The sequence below is a fragment of the Equus asinus genome, chromosome 7 (assembly GCF_041296235.1).
Source record: "Equus asinus isolate D_3611 breed Donkey chromosome 7, EquAss-T2T_v2, whole genome shotgun sequence".
Classification (NCBI taxonomy): domain Eukaryota; kingdom Metazoa; phylum Chordata; class Mammalia; order Perissodactyla; family Equidae; genus Equus; species Equus asinus.
In genome coordinates, this window is record NC_091796.1 from 21,973,381 (window position 1) to 21,992,187 (window position 18,807).

The 18,807-nt window shown below is 38.2% G+C and overlaps 2 protein-coding genes across 8 annotated transcripts in view; one reads left to right on the plus strand and one right to left on the minus strand.

The window, feature by feature from the left end:
- Positions 1–8,113, minus strand: part of C7H18orf54 (chromosome 7 C18orf54 homolog) — a 24,510-nt gene extending 16,397 nt beyond the window's left edge. For 2 of the 6 annotated variants that reach the window (XM_070512996.1, XM_044774754.2), the window contains exons 1-5: positions 7,218–7,377; positions 6,456–6,551; positions 4,425–4,753; positions 2,598–3,380; positions 2,124–2,274 (exon numbers count right to left, since the gene is read on the minus strand). In XM_070512996.1, coding sequence (XP_070369097.1) covers positions 2,124–2,274; positions 2,598–3,380; positions 4,425–4,707 — 1,217 coding nt within the window. In that variant the 5' untranslated portion in view covers positions 4,708–4,753; positions 6,456–6,551; positions 7,218–7,377. Of the gene's footprint in view, positions 1–2,123; positions 2,275–2,597; positions 3,381–4,424; positions 4,754–6,455; positions 6,781–7,185 lie in introns of those variants that run through there. The other 4 variants (XM_070512994.1, XM_070512995.1, XM_014846746.3 and 1 more) reach the window with 4 other exon arrangements.
- Positions 7,475–18,807, plus strand: part of STARD6 (StAR related lipid transfer domain containing 6) — a 23,210-nt gene continuing 11,877 nt past the window's right edge. The window contains exons 1-6 of one of the 2 annotated variants that reach the window (XM_014846824.3): positions 7,515–7,651; positions 8,211–8,301; positions 8,920–9,003; positions 10,289–10,382; positions 10,564–10,613; positions 18,291–18,417. In XM_014846824.3, the coding sequence (XP_014702310.1) occupies positions 10,293–10,382; positions 10,564–10,613; positions 18,291–18,417 (267 nt within the window). In that variant the 5' untranslated portion in view covers positions 7,515–7,651; positions 8,211–8,301; positions 8,920–9,003; positions 10,289–10,292. Of the gene's footprint in view, positions 8,302–8,919; positions 9,004–10,288; positions 10,383–10,563; positions 10,614–18,290; positions 18,418–18,807 lie in introns of both variants that reach the window. The other variant, XM_070512999.1, reaches the window with a different exon arrangement.

The window sequence follows — 18,807 nt, forward strand, 5'->3', positions numbered from 1 at the left end:
AACTTATTTATCTGAACTTCAGCTTCTACATTTGTGATCCCACTTATCTCACAGAAATAGTGCATAGTTAACTCTACACATCTGGTACATTTAATAGATGCTCAATAAATATTAGTTTCTTTCTTGATGTTCAAAGGATAGTAGAAGGGCACCCCTAGCAAAAGTAAGAATTTTCCCAAAACTAAATTATTTTAGTCACAGAAAATAAATTCATTCTCTCTCTCTCATTTACATAGCAAATGTGTTTTAACTCAAATACTAGGCTCTCTAAGAATCTTTTTATAACATTTAAATTTCACAAGGCTAATTTTTTCTTAATAATTAGCAGCACTTCATCATTGACTCATTTGATTTGTAATTTACTATGAGCTTTTTCTCACTCCTAAGTAGTCTTTTCTCCCATCCTTTACCAAAGGAGTTTGTGCACTCACCCACTATCATCAAAAAGCATTTAGCTGATTATTGAAGACAGGTGCATAGACTGAGTATATAGGGATTCATTATACTATTCTTCTACTTTTCTATTTGTTTGAAATTTTCCATTATGAAAAGCTAAACAAACAAAAAAAAGCAATTATCTGGTTGTGGTTGTGTTCTTTCACTATACTACCTTGAGTACTTCCTAGTCAATCTTGGTTTTGATGACGGATTGATAATAATTTGTCTACGTCACACTGACGTCAGGTCTATTGCTTCTTCTCACAATCCATCATTAAACTTATGTGCAAACATATCCATCACAATCTGAATTCAATCTTCCAAAAATCAACACTGTATGCAAGGGACTGGACCAAACCATTGATAATACTAATTATACAAGTCAGAAGTTCTTATTTAATTATAAAATATATCAAATGCTTCAAAATTCTACTCCTAGTTTAAACATCTCTGATATTATCTGCTCACCCATTTTGGTTTCAATTGAAAGCAAAGTATTCCAACTACATCTTTACAAATACACAGTCCAACTGATAAGTAGATAAAAAATTAGAAAATAAAGATAAGTTTAAGAATTAAGTGAGCTAATTATTAATCCATTTAAAAAAAGATATTATTGAACGTACAATTGAGAAATAAAGCTAAACAGAGAAAAAAAATATTCTGGATAATCATCGCCACTACTACAATTTCCAGAAGAGCTCATCAAAAATCAGAAACTGTCCTAAGTACCTTATACTTATTGTAATCAATTGAATCCTCACAACAACCCCAAAGTAAATATTATTTCTCCCTCTCTAAAGTGTAGAGAAGTTAAGTAACTTGTTAAAAGGCGTCAGCAAGGAAGTGACTGAGCCAGAATTCCAAACCATAATTATAGGCAGTGTCCGCATTAAAAGAAAAAAAATGTTCAACTGGGAAATAATCAAAAAAGGACCCAGGAATTAACCGACTCCGTCTATAACAGAATGAAAGTTTAGACAACTGAAAATAATAAATTATCAGAACCTAGGGTTACCAACAGTACATTTCTGACGACTCGAGATCTAATAATACTACTAAGAATAAAAGCTTTCCTACCTAAGCTCCTAATTCTTACTCCACATTCACATTCACAGGTATCTAGGTAAACACGTTTTAAATTATTCTGAGAAACTATGTCACAGAAAGGTTAAGCATACAAAACAATCTGAGAAACTGCAAACATTTACACAATAGACTATACAAGAACATGTTCATCATTTAAGGAAAATAATGACTAAAAGAGAAAGTAAAATGTAAATAAAAAGGATAACTTATTCTAGTAAATGGAGAGAATATAGAAGAGGGGAAAGCTTAAAGTAAAAAAGTAACAAGAATTTCATAGCACCACTCTTCCATCCGCCAAATAGTTACTTTTGATTCTAATTTCTCATATTAAACATATAGTAATATTTTAAAGTGCAAGAAAAGGAACACGTAACAGACAAAAGTTATATAATCTACCTCCAATCTTATGACACATTACACCATCTTGTGGTAACAAAGGAAAAATGCAATTTAAAGCAAGCAACACTGAAAGCTGTGTTCTGTAGAATTACCTTATTACCATTGTTAATTATCATTAAGTTATTTAAAAAATAAATCAGACACTCACATGACATTTTTTATTTGGAAAACTAAACAGTTTTTCCATTGTAACTTACAAAGTAACAGGAGTATTTTCCCATGATCTCTCTGCTTCAAGTTTATCTAATGAATTAGGACTGTCATCCTTTTCCACAGACTCTGGTAATTCTTCTGCACAATGCTCTATATTTCTCTTGGCCTTCAGGATTAGCAATTCAATTTTGTCACCTAATTTAAAAGATTACATTAGTTTTTTTAAGGAAAAAAAATAAATGCAAAACACAGCAAAATCTCACAAAGGCAACAAGAATTCAGAAAATTTGGAATACACACATACCTCTAACAGCAAATTATGTTAAAATGTGACATTCCAAAGAAAAAAGAGAGAAAAGACATAGAGTCACAAAATGCTACACAAATGAAGACCTTAACAGTTCAAAAAAGATACATCACCTGATCATTACATCAAGAATACAATATAAAAGCTCCTAGATGTAAGGCCAAATTTACAGCACTTTCTTTGGTTCTTAAAAACAAAACAAAACAATTACCACTGAATGGCTTTTTGGATTGTCCTGGGAGAAGTGGATTCTCACATTGACATTGGGTATGTTCAAAATCAGATTTATATTCATTAACTAATCCTTTATCATCACACAAAGAATTTGAAATGTTTGAGGGTTCAAAAGAATATTCAAAACAATCTAATTTATTCATGAGCCGAGAAGTTCTTTGTGCCTGGTAACTATGTCTAGGGGAACATTGATCTTCTTTAAATATTTTATAAATCCTTTGACCATTTGTATCAGGCAGCAAGTCTTGATTGTGGAGCCAGACTGGGTATTTGAAATCAGGTATACTCGTTATCCCTGAGACATTAAGGTCAGATTTCTGGCTAGTGAGCCATCTTGGGTAATTCTTTTCAAGATTATGTTCTGAATTGTCCTTGAAAGATGATTTCTTGGAAAAAGATGGTTCAGAAATGCATTTATTAGTCTTATTCACAAATTTTGGGTTTTTTAGTCTACCACATTGCTTTCCATTTATATTTGTGTATACAATAGGAGTAGCTAAGTTATCCTTCCCCACGGGAGTGAAGGGTTCTTGAAAGTTTTGATTCTTTTCAGTGTCCTGCAAATTCAGTCTCCGAATGCATTTCTTGTTTTTCTTGCTAATTCGGTGACGTGGTCCAACACAGGTGAAAGAAAATGATCCATCTGCTGGAAGTTTTAATAGATCATCAGTTGTTAGGCTAACAGAATCTATGTCATTAATAGTCTGTCTTCTATAGGATAAGAACAAGGAGCTTTTCTTGTGATCAAGATTTTCAAAAGCTGAAAAACAAAGCATAGTTCTGTTTATCTTCCTATAACACATAAAAATACTTTATAATATTTAATAGTAAATGAATATTAAGAATTTAAGGATCATTTTTGCCACTTTATCTTCACTAAAGCTTTGATTAAAAGTATAAAAGGTCTAGGTTGATGAAATAAGATGTGTTCTTTTCCTCACATATTTTCAATTTGTTTTAACAAATTTCTATACTTCTCTCTCCAACCTCCTGAATTTTCCCATGTTCTTTAATTTACTGTTTCTTCAGGTTTTTTTTCATCTAGACACCTGATGCACTCACCTTAATGCTGATCACTCAATACTGCTTGCAACATTAGAATAAAAATATGCTATTGAACTAGGTGGAAAAATAATTTGCTTTCTTGCCTACTAACCCTGAAATAGCATTAACACACAGAAAACAGCTGTTTTAATTCTCCTCTTCTGGAATATATTGCCCACATCCTTCTAAGAGTTGAATGTAAACTTTTTCCATACTAGGGCCATTCCATAAGTGCTTAGTAAAGTGTTAACTGGGTTATCAACAGATGCATTTTCCAATCTTGTCTTTATGGAAGACTTATCACGAAAAAACTATGAACATCTTGTGAATATTATTGTCCCATAGAATACAGATCAGAAAGACTATATATAGCCCTATCCCATCAAGTTGGATTGATTAAGTATAAACTCAGAAAGGCTGAAATTTGTTTAAAGTCATTAAGCTAGTGAATGAAAGCCAGAACCACCAAGTCAACGCTCTCTCCACTAGGTTATAACAAAACGGCTTAAGGGTTCAGGATGAGCCGCCTGCTATTATTAGTTACAGTCATAAGCCTCCCCTACAAGCTCAAAAAAGGATTGTAGCTGAAAATTTCTGAGAACAAGAGAATTACAGAACCGTTTAAGAAAAATATCCAGACCTCAACATAATAAAAGTTGTTTTTACCCCCAAAAGAACAAAAAGAAGCATCTAGTTTTCCAAGGCTACAATACATCTCTCAAATGCTTTAAATCACTGGAAAAAAAGAAAAAAAGCATACCGTTGTTTGGTTTATAAATATAGTTGGAGAATTCTGGGATATTAGCAGAACATTTATCGATGTTAATCTTTCCAGTGCTTGCACTAGGATACATCCGGCCTAGATCAAAATCATCAATATAGGCCTGCAGAGCCTGAGATGCAGAACTGTACAGTTTATCCTTATACTGAAAAGAGCCTTCAGAGTTATAAGAATTACTACCATTCAGGCTGCAGCTTGCTAACAGAGAAGATACTGAAGATTCCCGAGAACAAAGTCTGTGTTTTGTATTTGATTTTGCCATGGCTTCCTCAAAACAGATTATTTCTATTCATTTCTCTTAAAAACAACTGTAATACAAAAACAAAAGGTTAAGGTTCCAATTAAAAGGAATAACAGCCATATACAGAGAAATTACTAAATATGCAAACTTTTTATAATCTTCTTTAAAGAATAAAATCCATTATCTATAACTCCTCCTTTTGAAGCAGTACACATCACAGATTTTCTATTGTTCTAGTTATTGTGAATTCCTTCTTCATTGATTTGGAAAAATTATATTGAGCACCAACTATGTGCCTGGAATTATGTAAACAAAAACTACCTAAAAGTATGTACGGAAAGAATCAAGCGAAGCGTACTCACTTCTTTTTAAAGTCCTAAAAACTACTGATGTACAGTCTTTTCTTACTGTGATATATTCTATGACATCATAATACCTAACATTCCCCTATACAGAATATTTTTCAATTCATAAGCCTTCCATCATGCACTGTAGATTGTAGGTGCTTGAAAAATTTTTTAAAGGCACCCAATGAGGTATTAGAAATAAGAAAAAATAACAGAGAAGACCATCTACTTTCAATATTGTAAATGCCAATATGCAATTTTAGCCAAGCCCTTCCCACAAAAAAGATTCGAGAGAACAAAATAATTTACAGTATTTCTCCTAAAGGAAAAGTCTTACCATAAAGAGCTAGCAAAACACTCTTTGCCTAACATAACATTGTTAATAATCATTTTCTGACCTTCCTTTTTAGTACTACCCTCACTATTTTCAATTCTTATGTTAAACAGACTCAGCCCACCTCTCTCTTAAAGGAGACTTAAATAATTTGGAAATTGACAATGTACTTTCTTACCGTTTTTCCATTATAAAAATTGACAGAATTCCTGTCTACCTTAACAGAGCAAAAATAGGATTTATATTTGAAAACCTAAAAAACAACAGCATGAACAGACACTACTTCAGTACATGATATAACATTCTTTTTAAAATTAAATCAATGGATTTTCTGTACTAAGAATGAAAGATTAACGTCTAGGACTTAACACATGCTATGATGTAAAGTTAATGTTTAATTTTTGGCTATAATTTTGGGAATATTTTAAGTTATAACAACTTCCCATGTAATCTTAATAACTGTCAAAGTTGACTTTAAAATATTGAAAGTCTTCTACTTAAAGAGAGTAAAATGTCATCCCGCCTCAGCCTTACAGCATGCAACTGCCTTTGCCAGAGAGCTGGCAGCAGTCAGTGGAAGTAGCAGCAGGACCTAAGATAATGGTTGTTGCACCTCTGTGACTTCCCTGGATGCCATGATAATGGTCTACCTCTAGTCTAATGGCTAGACCAAGACAGTTTTGCCCTTTCTTTACCCTCTCACCAATGTTGTTTAAATTTTCTCAAGTAAATATTGCTTGGATAATAAGCTTCACCAAATGTTTTCTCCCTTATTCCAACACAGTACAGGTTACCGATTTTACAGAACTTAAAAAAAAAAACTAAAAGAGAAAGTTCTTGGATTACAATTCTCAGTTAGTGAATAATAAGATTTAGTCTAATTCGCAGGAGGCAAAAGAAAAATCCATAATCGAATTTTTATTGTGGAAAGTTTCCAAGGATACAAAAGTAGGAAGAATGATTTAAGAAACCCCTATGCACCCATTATCTTGCTTCAAACAATTACCAACATACCCAAACTTTTTGTCCACCCACTTCTCCCCACCTCTGCCGCAGGATTATCTGGACCCAAATTCCATATAACTTACCCTTTTCTCCCTAAACGCTTCCGCTCGTATCTTCAAAGAGAAATCCATCATTCCGAAGAATAGAATGTTAACCGAAAGGCCAGAAATTCCTACTACCTTTGATTCAAAAACAGAATGTTCAGTCTTAAATAACCAATAGGAATAGCCCGTAGGAAATTAAGAACTCTTAGAAATAACAGCTCTGTGATACATCTTATGACCCTGAACATCTATTGATTCCACATCAAAAAGACAAGGTTTCGCGAACCAGGAACGCGCCGCTCGCCGGCGCGTCCAGCGGGGCATCCTCCCCACGCCGCGCGCCGGGGTCAAAGCGTCCGCCCTCATCCAGAAACGCCCTCCCCACGGGGTGCCAGCATCCCGGCAGTCACAGCCACACGCAACTCAGAAACCATGTACTAGGCTGCGACAGGGAGTGCCACCGTGAGCGAAGGCAGCTTCTCGGAGGTGACGGTCCCTAGCCCCCTCCCTCCCCGCCCCCTTCGATCGATGCCGCCTGTCCCCCGAGGCCCGCGTCAGATCCTCTCCGTCCCGTTCCGCGGGCCTCCCCGGTCCGAGAGCCCTCGCCCCAAAGCTGTCCTTTTTCCACAGGGACTCTCAACCCCCGCCTTCCCTCAGGACGTGCCTCCCCGCTCCCTCCCCGCCACCTTCCTTTAGCCTTTCCCTCGGGCTGTCAAAGGATGGATGCGACGCCCCTCGAAAATACACGCTGTTTTCGGGCCGGACTCACCGACGAAGGCCCAATAAGACATAAAAACGCACCCTTCCGCAACTCTGCCCCGAAAATCCAGGCGTGCGGTCGGACGGGAGACACGACAAAGCACCCCCGAGCCGGCCGACCCCGCCCCAGGCTCCGCTAGCTGGCAGCTTCCTCCGCCGTCACAGCGGAACCCAACGCCCGCGCTCGCTTTCAAACAGCCCCAACATGGCGCTGGCTTGCGGTGCGCATGCGCGGGGGCGAGCCGGGCGGGGGCGAGCCGGGCGGGGGCGAGCCGGGCGGGGGCGAGCCGGGCGGGGGCGAGCCGGGCGGGGGCGAGCCGGGCGGGGGCGAGCCGGGGCCGGGGGCCGGCTGTTGTTAGGTCGCGCTCCCTGAAGAGGGATGTAGATTCTCTCTCCTCATCTTTCTGGGTGGGGAGGTCCTGGACTCCTTCCACGTCGCAGCCCACCTCGGTCACCGCTGTTCGCCGCCAGTCTGCGTAGGTGACAAGCTGAGCTTCCTTCCGCCAGCTCCTGGGGCTTTGTGAGGGGACCTGGGGGTGCTGGCGGCTGCCCTTCAGTCGCCGAGAGCCAGCCCAACAGTCCTTCCTGGGGAGCTCGGCCTCCCCGCTTTCAGAGCACCCCTCCCGGGATAAGACACCGTCTCGGCAGGGGCGGGGATTGGGGGCAGCTCCCAGGACCACTTCCTTCCCTCCCTCCTCAGTGCCTCCTCCATCCCATCCCTTAGCCCGGCCCCGCTGGGCTTCCAGCCGGGCGCTCACACTCACAGCAGATGCGGATTTGGAGGAGGGACTTTGGCCAGGGATGGGATTTAACAAACTCCTTGGGGACCTTGATTCCCAGGAAAGAATGGCAGTGACCCAGCTCGGATTGGGGACCCAGTCAGGCAGCCCAGAAAGAGGGAGATTATGCAAACAGATGTAAAGACCCACTAACAACATGTGTGAACCTGTCTACAAGGCTGGGACAGGATATCAGGTGCGAAGAAACCCGTTTCAACCAAGTGGTGTATCAAAAAAAGATGCCATCTCAATATAGGTTTATATTTTCCACTGGCCCTATGGGTGAAGATACCTTGACCATTACTTCACTTGAGTGTGTTACAGCTCGTCCGATGTTATATCACCAGGTAATTTAACCTTCGGTTTGCTCTTTCTTCTTTTCACTCTCTCTAGCCCATTAAACTTAACCCTACCTTTTTTCTTAGAAAATGAAAAAGTCCAGAAGCTATAAAATTCAGTTGAGTGGTTCAATTAAACATATGTTTATTGTGGCAGTGCTAGTGATTTGAAAATGAATAAGAAAAAGTCCTTGCAGGAGTTTATACTGTAGTGGAATGTTCCAATCTGTGCAATTTCTAGATCAGTCAGTATCAAGTATGTTGCTGATAGAAAATAAAGAACTGTGTTATATATGCTGGGAGGAGCCCTGCTTAAGGGCCAGCCAAGGACTGTCAATGGCATGAGCTTAAAAAGACAGACTTTTTTATCCACTTTCCACCTAAATATCTCTTTAAGCTGTCCTTTTTAAAAATGATTTCTTAAAGGTTTTTTTTTTCATAAATAGTATCATTACTGTTTCTCTTACTACCTTTTTCTTCCGTCTTGGGGCAAATATAGCAGATGTTTCCTAATGAAGAAATAAAGCGTAAATAAGGCGCATTGAGAAAATAAAAAAGGAAATTATCAAACATACTGACCTAATTAATGGATCAAAATAATTCTACTTCTACTTTGTTCCTTCACAGGTTAAGAGATATGGAAATCGCCATGAGGATTTGGACAAGAGTCCCAATAGCTATTAAAATTCTGGACTAGCTCTATTACGAAAGGTAAAGAAACCAAACTGTCTACTAGGAAAGACGAGTTATAGTGGTTTACTAAAGCTTTTCAAATTTAGCTGGGAACTAGGTGTTGTGCCTTGCTGGAGAACTAAACAGGAGAAAGTAGACTTATGATCCAACCTAAAAAGCTTTAGGTGAGAGCTAAGGAAGACATGTTCTGACAAGCTTTAAGGTTTATTGAAGCAGCTCTTTGGAGAGTTTTTTAAAAGGAGGATTTAAATGTGTCCATTTTAAGAAAAGAAACTAACCTTTCTGATCACAGGGAAGAGGTCCCACACTGTTTCAATCACTTTTCCATATATTAACTCTATCCTTGTAATGATTCCATGAGATAAGTATTACTATCCCCAATCTATCTGTGAAAATTAAGTTCAAAGGTTAAGCAATTTACCCAAAATAATATAGCCGGTGGTGGGTGGCAAAGTCAAGATTTGAATCCAGCTCTGTGTTATCACCTTCTTTCCACTCTCCCAGCCAACTTCTCCTAACTGAAAATTGGCTAATGGAACAAAGACCCAATGAGATTCCAGCTTCCTGAACTCCTTCAGAGCGGAAAGAGTATCTTCCTCAACTGTTGTTGCCATACCTACCACATTCCCTAACCCCTAGTAAAGAGTGCAGTCAATGTGTTTAAATTGAATTGGTGTTCCTCTCTGAAGAGGGAACATTTAAGCAGACACCAATGAAGAGGAGTTAGTCATGTGAACATGTTATGAAGAATGTTAAAAACAAAGGGAACAGCAAGTACCAAGAGCCTGAGGTAGGAAGAAGCTTGGTTGTATTTGAGGAGGTCAATATGACTGAAGCTAAGTGAGAGGGAAAACGGGTAGGAGTGGAAGCCAGAGGTCAGATCATTTAGTGCCATTGCCACTCACTTTAAAAAGATTAATTCCCAAGAACACATGATCAACAGATTATAATGCTTTACAAGAGAAAGAAAGCGTGCTCACACTGCTAGAAATAATCATGATTTGTTGAATGACTATTATGTGCGAGGCACATAACAGTGGTTCACAATCAGTCGGTGGCAGAAACAGGATTTGACCCAGGTCTCTGACTCCAAAACCTGCTCGTTGTACTATACCACATTTTCTCATTTGAAAGACTAGGAATAAAGAGGAAGGGATCCATGCATGCATGCCTTCAACAAGAAATTACCATCTGTTGCTATGTGACAGGCACTGTAGAAATAGGATTAAAATGTAATACAGCATTTAAAAAATTTTTTGTATGATTACATTCTTACCAGTCATTTGTTTTTAAATCTTTGCAGGTAGATGGACTATAAGGCACTTACCCAACAAACTGTTCAAGAAATTTTAGGTTACAATCAAGATAAATCGGGCTGGAAAGTGGTTAAAATTTCAGTAAGAAAACAAATATGTTTTGAGTTTGTTTTTTAATGAGAAACTTGTAAGGACTTTTTTTTCATGTTTTCTCTTACAAACAAAAAATATATTTTTACGTTTGTGTTTTGGGGGGTTTTTGTTTTTCACTTTTTCTATATCTGACAGCTAATTTATTTGTGAATTTTTATTCCCCTTTGAGAAAAAGATAACTGTTTCCAAGAAGCCTTCTAAAAAATTCCAGGGAAATCTGTGAGTACCATTTCCTATTTACAGTTTTTGTTTTGAGTTCAGTGGCATTGATGTATCTAAAATTCAGTGCTGCTTCTACAGCTATGCCACATTATTTGATAGTGATCAGGAAATAGAAATTAATTATAAAGCCACTAGGCTGAAATGGGATATTAATAAAATGGACCAATTATGTACCATCTAAGCATTTTCAAACCTGAAGACAATCAGAAAAAAATCTCTTCCACTGAATAATTCACTAAGATAGCAAATTTTCATTTCAAGAAATAACTACTGTCAAAGCAGATTGGTATTTTCTTGCTAACAGAAGTATTTTGTGGTCCTTTAAACACTTTACCTTTCCATTGAATTAACCACTGAAAGATGATGTTTATTTCCCCAATTTCTTTTTTTGCTGATATATGTAATTTTTTTCTGTAAACTGCTTTTAAGAATATTTCTGAGGATCCTCTTATTTCAAATACAAGTACACTAAGAGAAATTGTGCTAACATTTTTAATCTTATTTTTAGGAGTTGTGCATTCATTGCTCATGATATCACATTAATGCCATCAGATCATCATATGTTATTGAGAAAACCAAATTTTATTCAATTTCTTCTTTCTTTTTTTGAGTCCACTCCTCCTTTCAGCTGGTTCATTTTGTGCTTCTTGCTCTTTTTCATCTGACTAAAATTTACTCATCTTCTGTTTCAATCCAATTTTTCCAAAGCTCGTTTGCTTTCTCCTGTTCATTTTAGTAATTATCAAGAGGATAATCTTTTTTATCTAAACAATTAACGGTTTTAATAGTGGCACTTTCAAAAACAGGCTGACGAGGGAGTAGGTAAGATCAAGCCCAGGCACAAGAGAGGAATAAACTTTGGATATTGTGGTTTTTTGGTGCCTTACAGATCAGACCAGTGTAGACAGCAACCTATGCATCAAAGAAACCTTGGAAGATATTTATTCATTCTACAAATACTTTCTGGGTATTTATCAATGTCTAGAGCCATTTAAAGAATAGCCTCAATTAGGCTGTTTTAAAGCTTTATTGAAATTTCTTATCAGAGATATTTTATTCTTACATGCAAAGCTAAACAGAGAAAAAAATTGGAACTTTTTACAATCACATTTTAAGTGCAATTTGTATGCACTGTATATTAGTTAGTTATTGATGCACCATAATATCTTACCCATATCTTAGTGACTTAACAGACATTTATTATCACATGGTGTCTGTGATCAGGAATCCAGGTGTAGCTTAGCTTGGTGCCTCTGCCTCAAGGATTCTCACAAGGTGTCAGCTGGCGCTTAGGTCTCATCTGAAGGCAGCTCTTCTTCCAAGTTCACTTACATGGTTGTGCCAGGATTCAGTCCCCCATGGGCTTGTTGGACTGGAGGCCTCAGTTCCTTGCTGGCTCTAGGCTGGAAGCTTCCTCAGTTGTTTGACATCTGGGCCTCTCCGTACGGCTGTTCACAACATGGCAGTTTGCTTACCTCAGAGTGAGGGGTCTAGAAGAGAACAAGAGAAAGAAAGAGCAAACAAAACAGACTGAGCCAAAGTCTTTCTGCAACCTGATCTTGGAAGTAACCTCCCATCACTTTTGCAGTGTTCACTTTATTAGAAGTTAATCACTAGCTCTAGCCCTGACTCGGGAAGGGGGTTACACAAGTGTGTGACTACCAGGAAGTTGGAGATCACTGGGGGCCATTCTAGAGGCTGCTTGTCACACACTAGTTTTGGCAAACTCTCTTTTAATTCTTTTTTATAGTTGGACCATAGTCTAGTAAATATCAAACATAGCTTCAAAATTAAGATTGATAAAACATACATGAAACTCAGTTTTGCATGCTTGTTTTCTCAAGTGCAACCCACTGATTGTTCTAAATTTGCCATGTTTATGTAAAGAAGGAGAGTATGACTGGAGCAGTTTATGTTTTTTAAAATCTCTGTATATTCTAAATCAGCTGTGGCAGATATTTAGTTTCTTACAAAGGAAATCAATCTGAACATGTTGGTCAGGTTGGTCTGCCTCAGTCAAAAGTTTGCCTCCCCCAGCCTGGAGTGAGAAAGGGAGATTACAGTCAAATCAGGGGAAAAAGCTGAGGAAGCTTAAAATTTTTCCAGTACATCACACAAAGTTTCACAGTTTTATTTAAAGAATTGTAAATAATCAAAGCAAGAAACATATGCATTTGAATTTAGAATGGGCAACAGAATGTAAACACTGCACGCTTTGGGGATCTATAGCATGGTCTATTGCAGTTTGCCAAACTCGGTTCTGGGAGTAATGTAATCCCTCAAAATGCCCTGGGAGGCAAAAATGGGTTGCATTGTCAAATAAGTTTTTCAAAACACTCCAGACTATATTTTCTTTTTGGAGATTCATTCTAAGGTTCAGAGAAGTCTTAAAGAAACCTGTTCAACTTTAAGTCAGACTTTTCCAATTGTTTTTAACCAAGAACATGCTTGTAAAACATTGGCCCAGATAATGGATCATTGATGTCAGATTTGGATTCTAATAGAAGCTCTAATTGACTAGACATGTTAGAGAGAAGTGATTTATTTTCCACTATCTCCCAGCTACCATCGTGGTGCAAGCCGCCATCATCTCATCTGAATTATTGCAGTAAGCTCCTCATGGACTCTTTGTATGTACTCTTACTTAACGACATCCCCTTCTTCAGACAATGGCCAAAGTAGATTTTTGAAATATAATTCAGATTGTGTCACTCTTTTGCCTAAAAACCTTCTAAAGTCTTCCTATTGCATCTAAAATAAAAACCCAAACCTTTTATTTTGCTCTGCAAGGCACTGTCTGGCCCCCTCCTACCTCTCTGACCTCTCCTGCCACTTCACCCTCGCTCCCCTTGTGCTACAGCCACAACGGACAACGGACTACTGTTGCATGAAGGCACTGAACTTAAACCCATCCCAGGGCATCCGTAGTTGCTCTTCTCTTCCCTGGCATGCTCTTCCCCCAGATCTTTCCAAGGCTAATGTCATTTTTGCCCTCAAGATCTCAGTTTCATTGCTTCTCTTCAGAGTGACCTTCCTGGCCACTTGGCCAAAATCCTGAAATATACCCAGCCACGGTTTACTATACTACTCTGCTATATGACTTCTTCCTAGCATCTGTCGCTATAGGAAATTGAGCTTCTTCCTTTGTTTTCTTATTTATTATATGTCTCTCTAATTAGCTTATCAACTTGATGAGAATAGGAACCTGAACAGGAACCAGACTGGAAATAAGTCAGTCTTATTCATCGCAGTATCCCTAGCACCGGAACGGTGTCTGTCACATAAACACTCAATAAATATTTATTGAATGAATTTATGGATTTTGGTTATATTATATTGGCTGCCAAAGAGAAATTATTTAAACATCTTTACATTTCCCTTATGACTGCAGTATAAAAAAATAACCTGAAAATGTTTTCTCAACACTTACACCTTTTCTTCATAATTTACCACCCAAAAAGTTCCTTTTGTCGTTAGCTTTGAGCACTTGCCTGTATGCATGAGAAGAGGGTCAGTCATTTGGTTGGAATTTCTTTCCTTTCTACCCTCAAGAGATGAAATACAGACCTACCAGGACACGGTTTATTCCCTAAATGTTAACTGCTGCTGTACTATATGTCAGGCGCTAGGCTAAATAATTTTATTTCATTTTTTAGCTTACTCTTTATGTATCCCACAAGTAGTTTCTATTGTCTGCTGTGTTTCCTGTGTATAGATCACACTTTCCATGTTTCTTTGCATGCATGCCTTGCAGTTTTTTCTTGAAAACTGAACATTTTAGGTAATGTATTGTAGCAATTCTGGATACAGATTCCACCCACCCACCCAGGGATGATTGTTGTTTGAGCCTTTGTTTATTTGGTTAGTGATTTGGCTGGACAAATTCTGTGAAGTCTGTTCCCCCCCACCCCCAGTCTGCAGCCTCTGATATTCCCCCTCTCATGTTTTTCCTTGTTTTTGTCTTTTAGTCCAGCTTCCTATAGGTCACCCCTGGCTCAACATAAGCCATTTATTGATCACAAGTTGGGCTTAGTCTCCAAAGCTAGTAAGATTTTTACCCTTTACTGTCCAATCTGTGTGTGGCTTTGGGACTGTTTTCCCAGTTCAAGGAGTTTTATGGTTTTGCCCTACATTTAGCCAGGGACCAGGAGCTTAGAAGTTGTGTCATCAGTCATTCCTCCTAGGGTGCAGCCTTGGGCATACACACATTCTTCCAGACCACCAGCGATGAATATGATTTTATTTTAAAATGGTCAGAATAGCTTATTTTTTCAGTTAGTGATGGGTCAGAGGTTATTCTCAAGTTTCTTGAGCCAGTAAGACTTCAGCCCTTTGCTAATTAATCCCTGTCTGTCTTGGGGAATGTTTGTAGGTTGGCTGAGCCGCAACTTGGACTCATTGCTCCTAAGTAGGGGCAGCCTCGTACATCAACTGTGATTGCTCTGAGTAGGGGCAGCCTCATACATCAACTCTGATTACTCCTGGGTAGGAGCTGCGTAGCACATCCACCCCTCTTACTCTGAGTAAGGGCTACTTAGTACATCCACTCCGATTGCTCCTGAGTAGGGGCCACCTAGTATGTTTACTCCGATTGCTTCTGACTGCTTCCCTTCTAATTGTTCACCGACAAAATCGCTATTGTTTTTGAAAATTTCTCCACGTTATGTTTTAAATGCAATCAGTCTTCTGAGGCAGAAGTGAGATGCTGCCAGTCCTTATGTCTTGCCTTTGCCCCTGAGCAGAACCTGTGCACTCTTACACTGGAGCCAAGTGACACCTCCACTCCATGAACAGGTGCAGGATGTGGGGGTGGCGTAGGGGAGGGATGGTACCATGACTTTCGCAGTTTGCTCCTCTTATTCTGAGGGGAGGCATGGTGCAATTTAGGCCCCAGTATTCACAGACTATTGTGCCTTGGGCAGAGCCCTCACCCTACCAGTGAGATCTGGGTGGGTAAGGAGGCCCTGGTCTTGTTAGCAGTGCCTGCTGGGAATAGGGCTTCCACAATATGAGCTGAGGGTTGCAAGGATGAGAGATGTCAGTGTTCTGCCCCTCCTAGGATGAAACCATAGCCCTAGCCTGGGAGCCGGTGGGGAGAGGGAGACTCTGTCTTCTTGTCTGCACTCAGCTGGAGTACAGCTTCCGTAGAGGTGACAGGGGTGGGTAGAATCAGGTCATGGCTCAAATGCTACAGACTGACTTTTCCTACCTAGATTGGGTAGATTTTCTTGATTTCCATTTCCTGTGTGCCCCTAGGTCAATTTCTAGAGAATCTAAATAGTTTTTTAAAAAATTTTCACCAGTTAAATGGTTGTTTCACGGTGGAGGAGGGATTACTTAGCTCCTCACACAGCCACTCTGGATGTCCCACCTCTAACTCTAATAAGACATAGGAAATGCCAAAAACAAGATCACTATCGGCTTTGAGTGTCATATCGTCTTATGGGTGCTTCCCCAAGTTTATATTTCTAGTATGCAAAAATAGACGTTTTACACTATTTTCCTCCTCCCTCATCCTCCTTGTTACTATTCTGGCAGTACTCATTCACAAAAACCATAAAAGAATATAGAGTTTTTTACAGACATGTTCAAATTAGCATACTGATACAAATCCACATTTACTGAAAGCTTTTCACTACAGTCTGAAGGCTCATGAACCGTATGGTCTGTAGAAAGCATAATCTCATGAATTCTGATCTATCAGTTACAGTAGTCCCCCCTTATCTGAAGTTTCACTTTGCACGGTCCAAAAATATTAAATGGGAAATTTCAGAAATAATTCCGAAGTTTTAAATTGCACACTGCTCTGAGTAGCATGATAAAATCTTGGGCCATCTGGCTCCATCCCAACCAAGACATGACTCATCCCTTTGTCCAGTGTATCCATGCTGTATATGCTGCTGCCGTTAGTCACTTAGTACTCCTCTCCTTGATCAGATTAACTGTCACAGTATCAAAGTGCTTGTGTTCAAGTAACCCTTAGTTTATTTAATAATGGCCCCAAAGTGTCAGAGTTGTGATGCTGGCAATTTGAGTCTGCCAAAAAGAAGCCATAAAGTGCTTGCTTTAAGTGAAAATGTGGAAGTTCTCAGCTTAATAAGAAAAAAAAATCATATGCTGAGGTTGCTAAGATCTATGGTAACTTTTATTACAATATACAAACCATAATGGAAAATATTGGTCAATTTGACTACACTAAAATTAAATACTTCCGTACCACAAGAAATGAAAATGTAGGCCGTAGCCTGAGAAATAATATTTGCAATGTGTATAATTAATAAAGGATTTTAATAGAAAATATAGAGAACTTCCATACTACACAGCATTTAAAATAAATATATAGGGGCCAGACCAGTGGCTCAGCGGTTAAGTTCGCACATTCTGCTTTGGCGGCCCAGGGTTCGCCGGTTCGGATGCTGGGTGCAGACATGGTGCCACTTGGCACGCCATGCTGTGGTAGGCATCCCACATATAGAGGAAGATGGACACGGATGTTAGCTCAGGGCCAGTCTTCCTCAGCAAAAAGAGGAGGATTGGCAGTAGTTAGCTCAGGGCTAATCTTCCTCCAAAAAAAAAAAAAAGAAAACTTTGTAGATCTGAAGGAAAGAAACCTTACATACTAAGGAAATTTAAAGATATCTCATAGAGAAAATTAGGGACCAACTGAGCTTTTAAAGAGAAAGTAACATCCAAAGAAATAGTCTAATAAATTCCTATTCCATAAAAACAAAGATTCAGAGGAAGAAGAATTCATAAATATGACAACTATTTTCTGTAATAATAGCATTTGGTTTTTATCTCACTTCCTCTAGAAATTTTAACCTTTTAGAGGTTTAAAAATTTGATTTTACTTAAACCTGTCCCCTTAGTTTGAAAAGAATGATTAACAGGGAGAGAGAGTATAGCTAGTATTGCTCAGACTTCATTTTCATTTAACAACCTTCTGCTAAATAGTGGCATTTAATCCAGTTTCCTCACATTGTCTTAATTTCATTGATGGATAATCAAACTCAGTTTCATTGATGGATGAACACAAAGGTTAGTTATTTTCCGAAATCCTGATGTGTGAAAAATAAATGAAATTCCAAAGTCAGTGTCTATAAATAAAGTTTAATTGTAACACAGACATTCCCAATCATAATATATTGTCTATGGCTGCTTTACTGCTACACTAACAAAGTTGAATAGTTGCAACATAGACCACCAGACCCTGAAAGCCTAAGTTGTTTACCATCTGGACCTCTACTGAAAAGTTTGCTAACCTCTGCTTTACATTACATCCTTAAACTAAGAATTGGGGCCACAAGATAACTGCTTAAGCACACAGACTTCTCATCAATTACTGTTGGCTTGTGATAAATACAGTAGGTAAACGTTTACAAGAAAGATTTTAGAAAAACCTTAAATGAAAGTAGTCCCTTTAAAAAGACAACTATAGAAACAATATTAAAAAATTTGTGGAAAAATGAATTTTGAAATAACTTATATTATTTCAATGCATATTTAAATAAACTGGCTACTTCCAATTGACCATTAGTGTTTTGAATTGCTGATATCACCTGCAAGTTTTCTTTACTGTTAGTTGCTAAATTAGTCTATACTATGATAGCATTTTATTTTCAGCTTAGACTAAACTTGTTAAATTTTGAATTTTCTTTATTTTGTTAACTATAGATACCGTGTTGAAGGAATATTTCCAGAATCAGCATGTAAACTATCTGATTTCCTCTACAAAACTGAAAACAGAGTTACATGGGATAAATCATTGAAAGCGTATAATATGGTACACAAGATTGACTCGGTAATTTGTTATTTAACATTGGACTTTTACTGTATTAATATATTTTTAGCTTTATGTCAGTGATTGGAGTTTATTAAACCTATGTTGTGTAGACACTTTGTATTTTACAGATTCTAATTGAGTTGAAATCTTTATAAAAGGCTTAAAACTGTCCTCTTTCTTAGTCAAGAGTTTAATTTCAATTAGCTTTATTCTGTTTTAAATGCATACCACATTCTGAATCTGGTCAGCTCTCTTGCAGATGTGTGCCTTGGGTTAGGAGGAGCCTGAACTCATGGATTCATCTCTTCCATTAAGTGGAAAAAAAGATTAAGCATACCTTGTTGATGGGAATTCAGTAGATTTATCTTAGTCATAATTTATTAGATAACAGGAACAATGCAGACACCT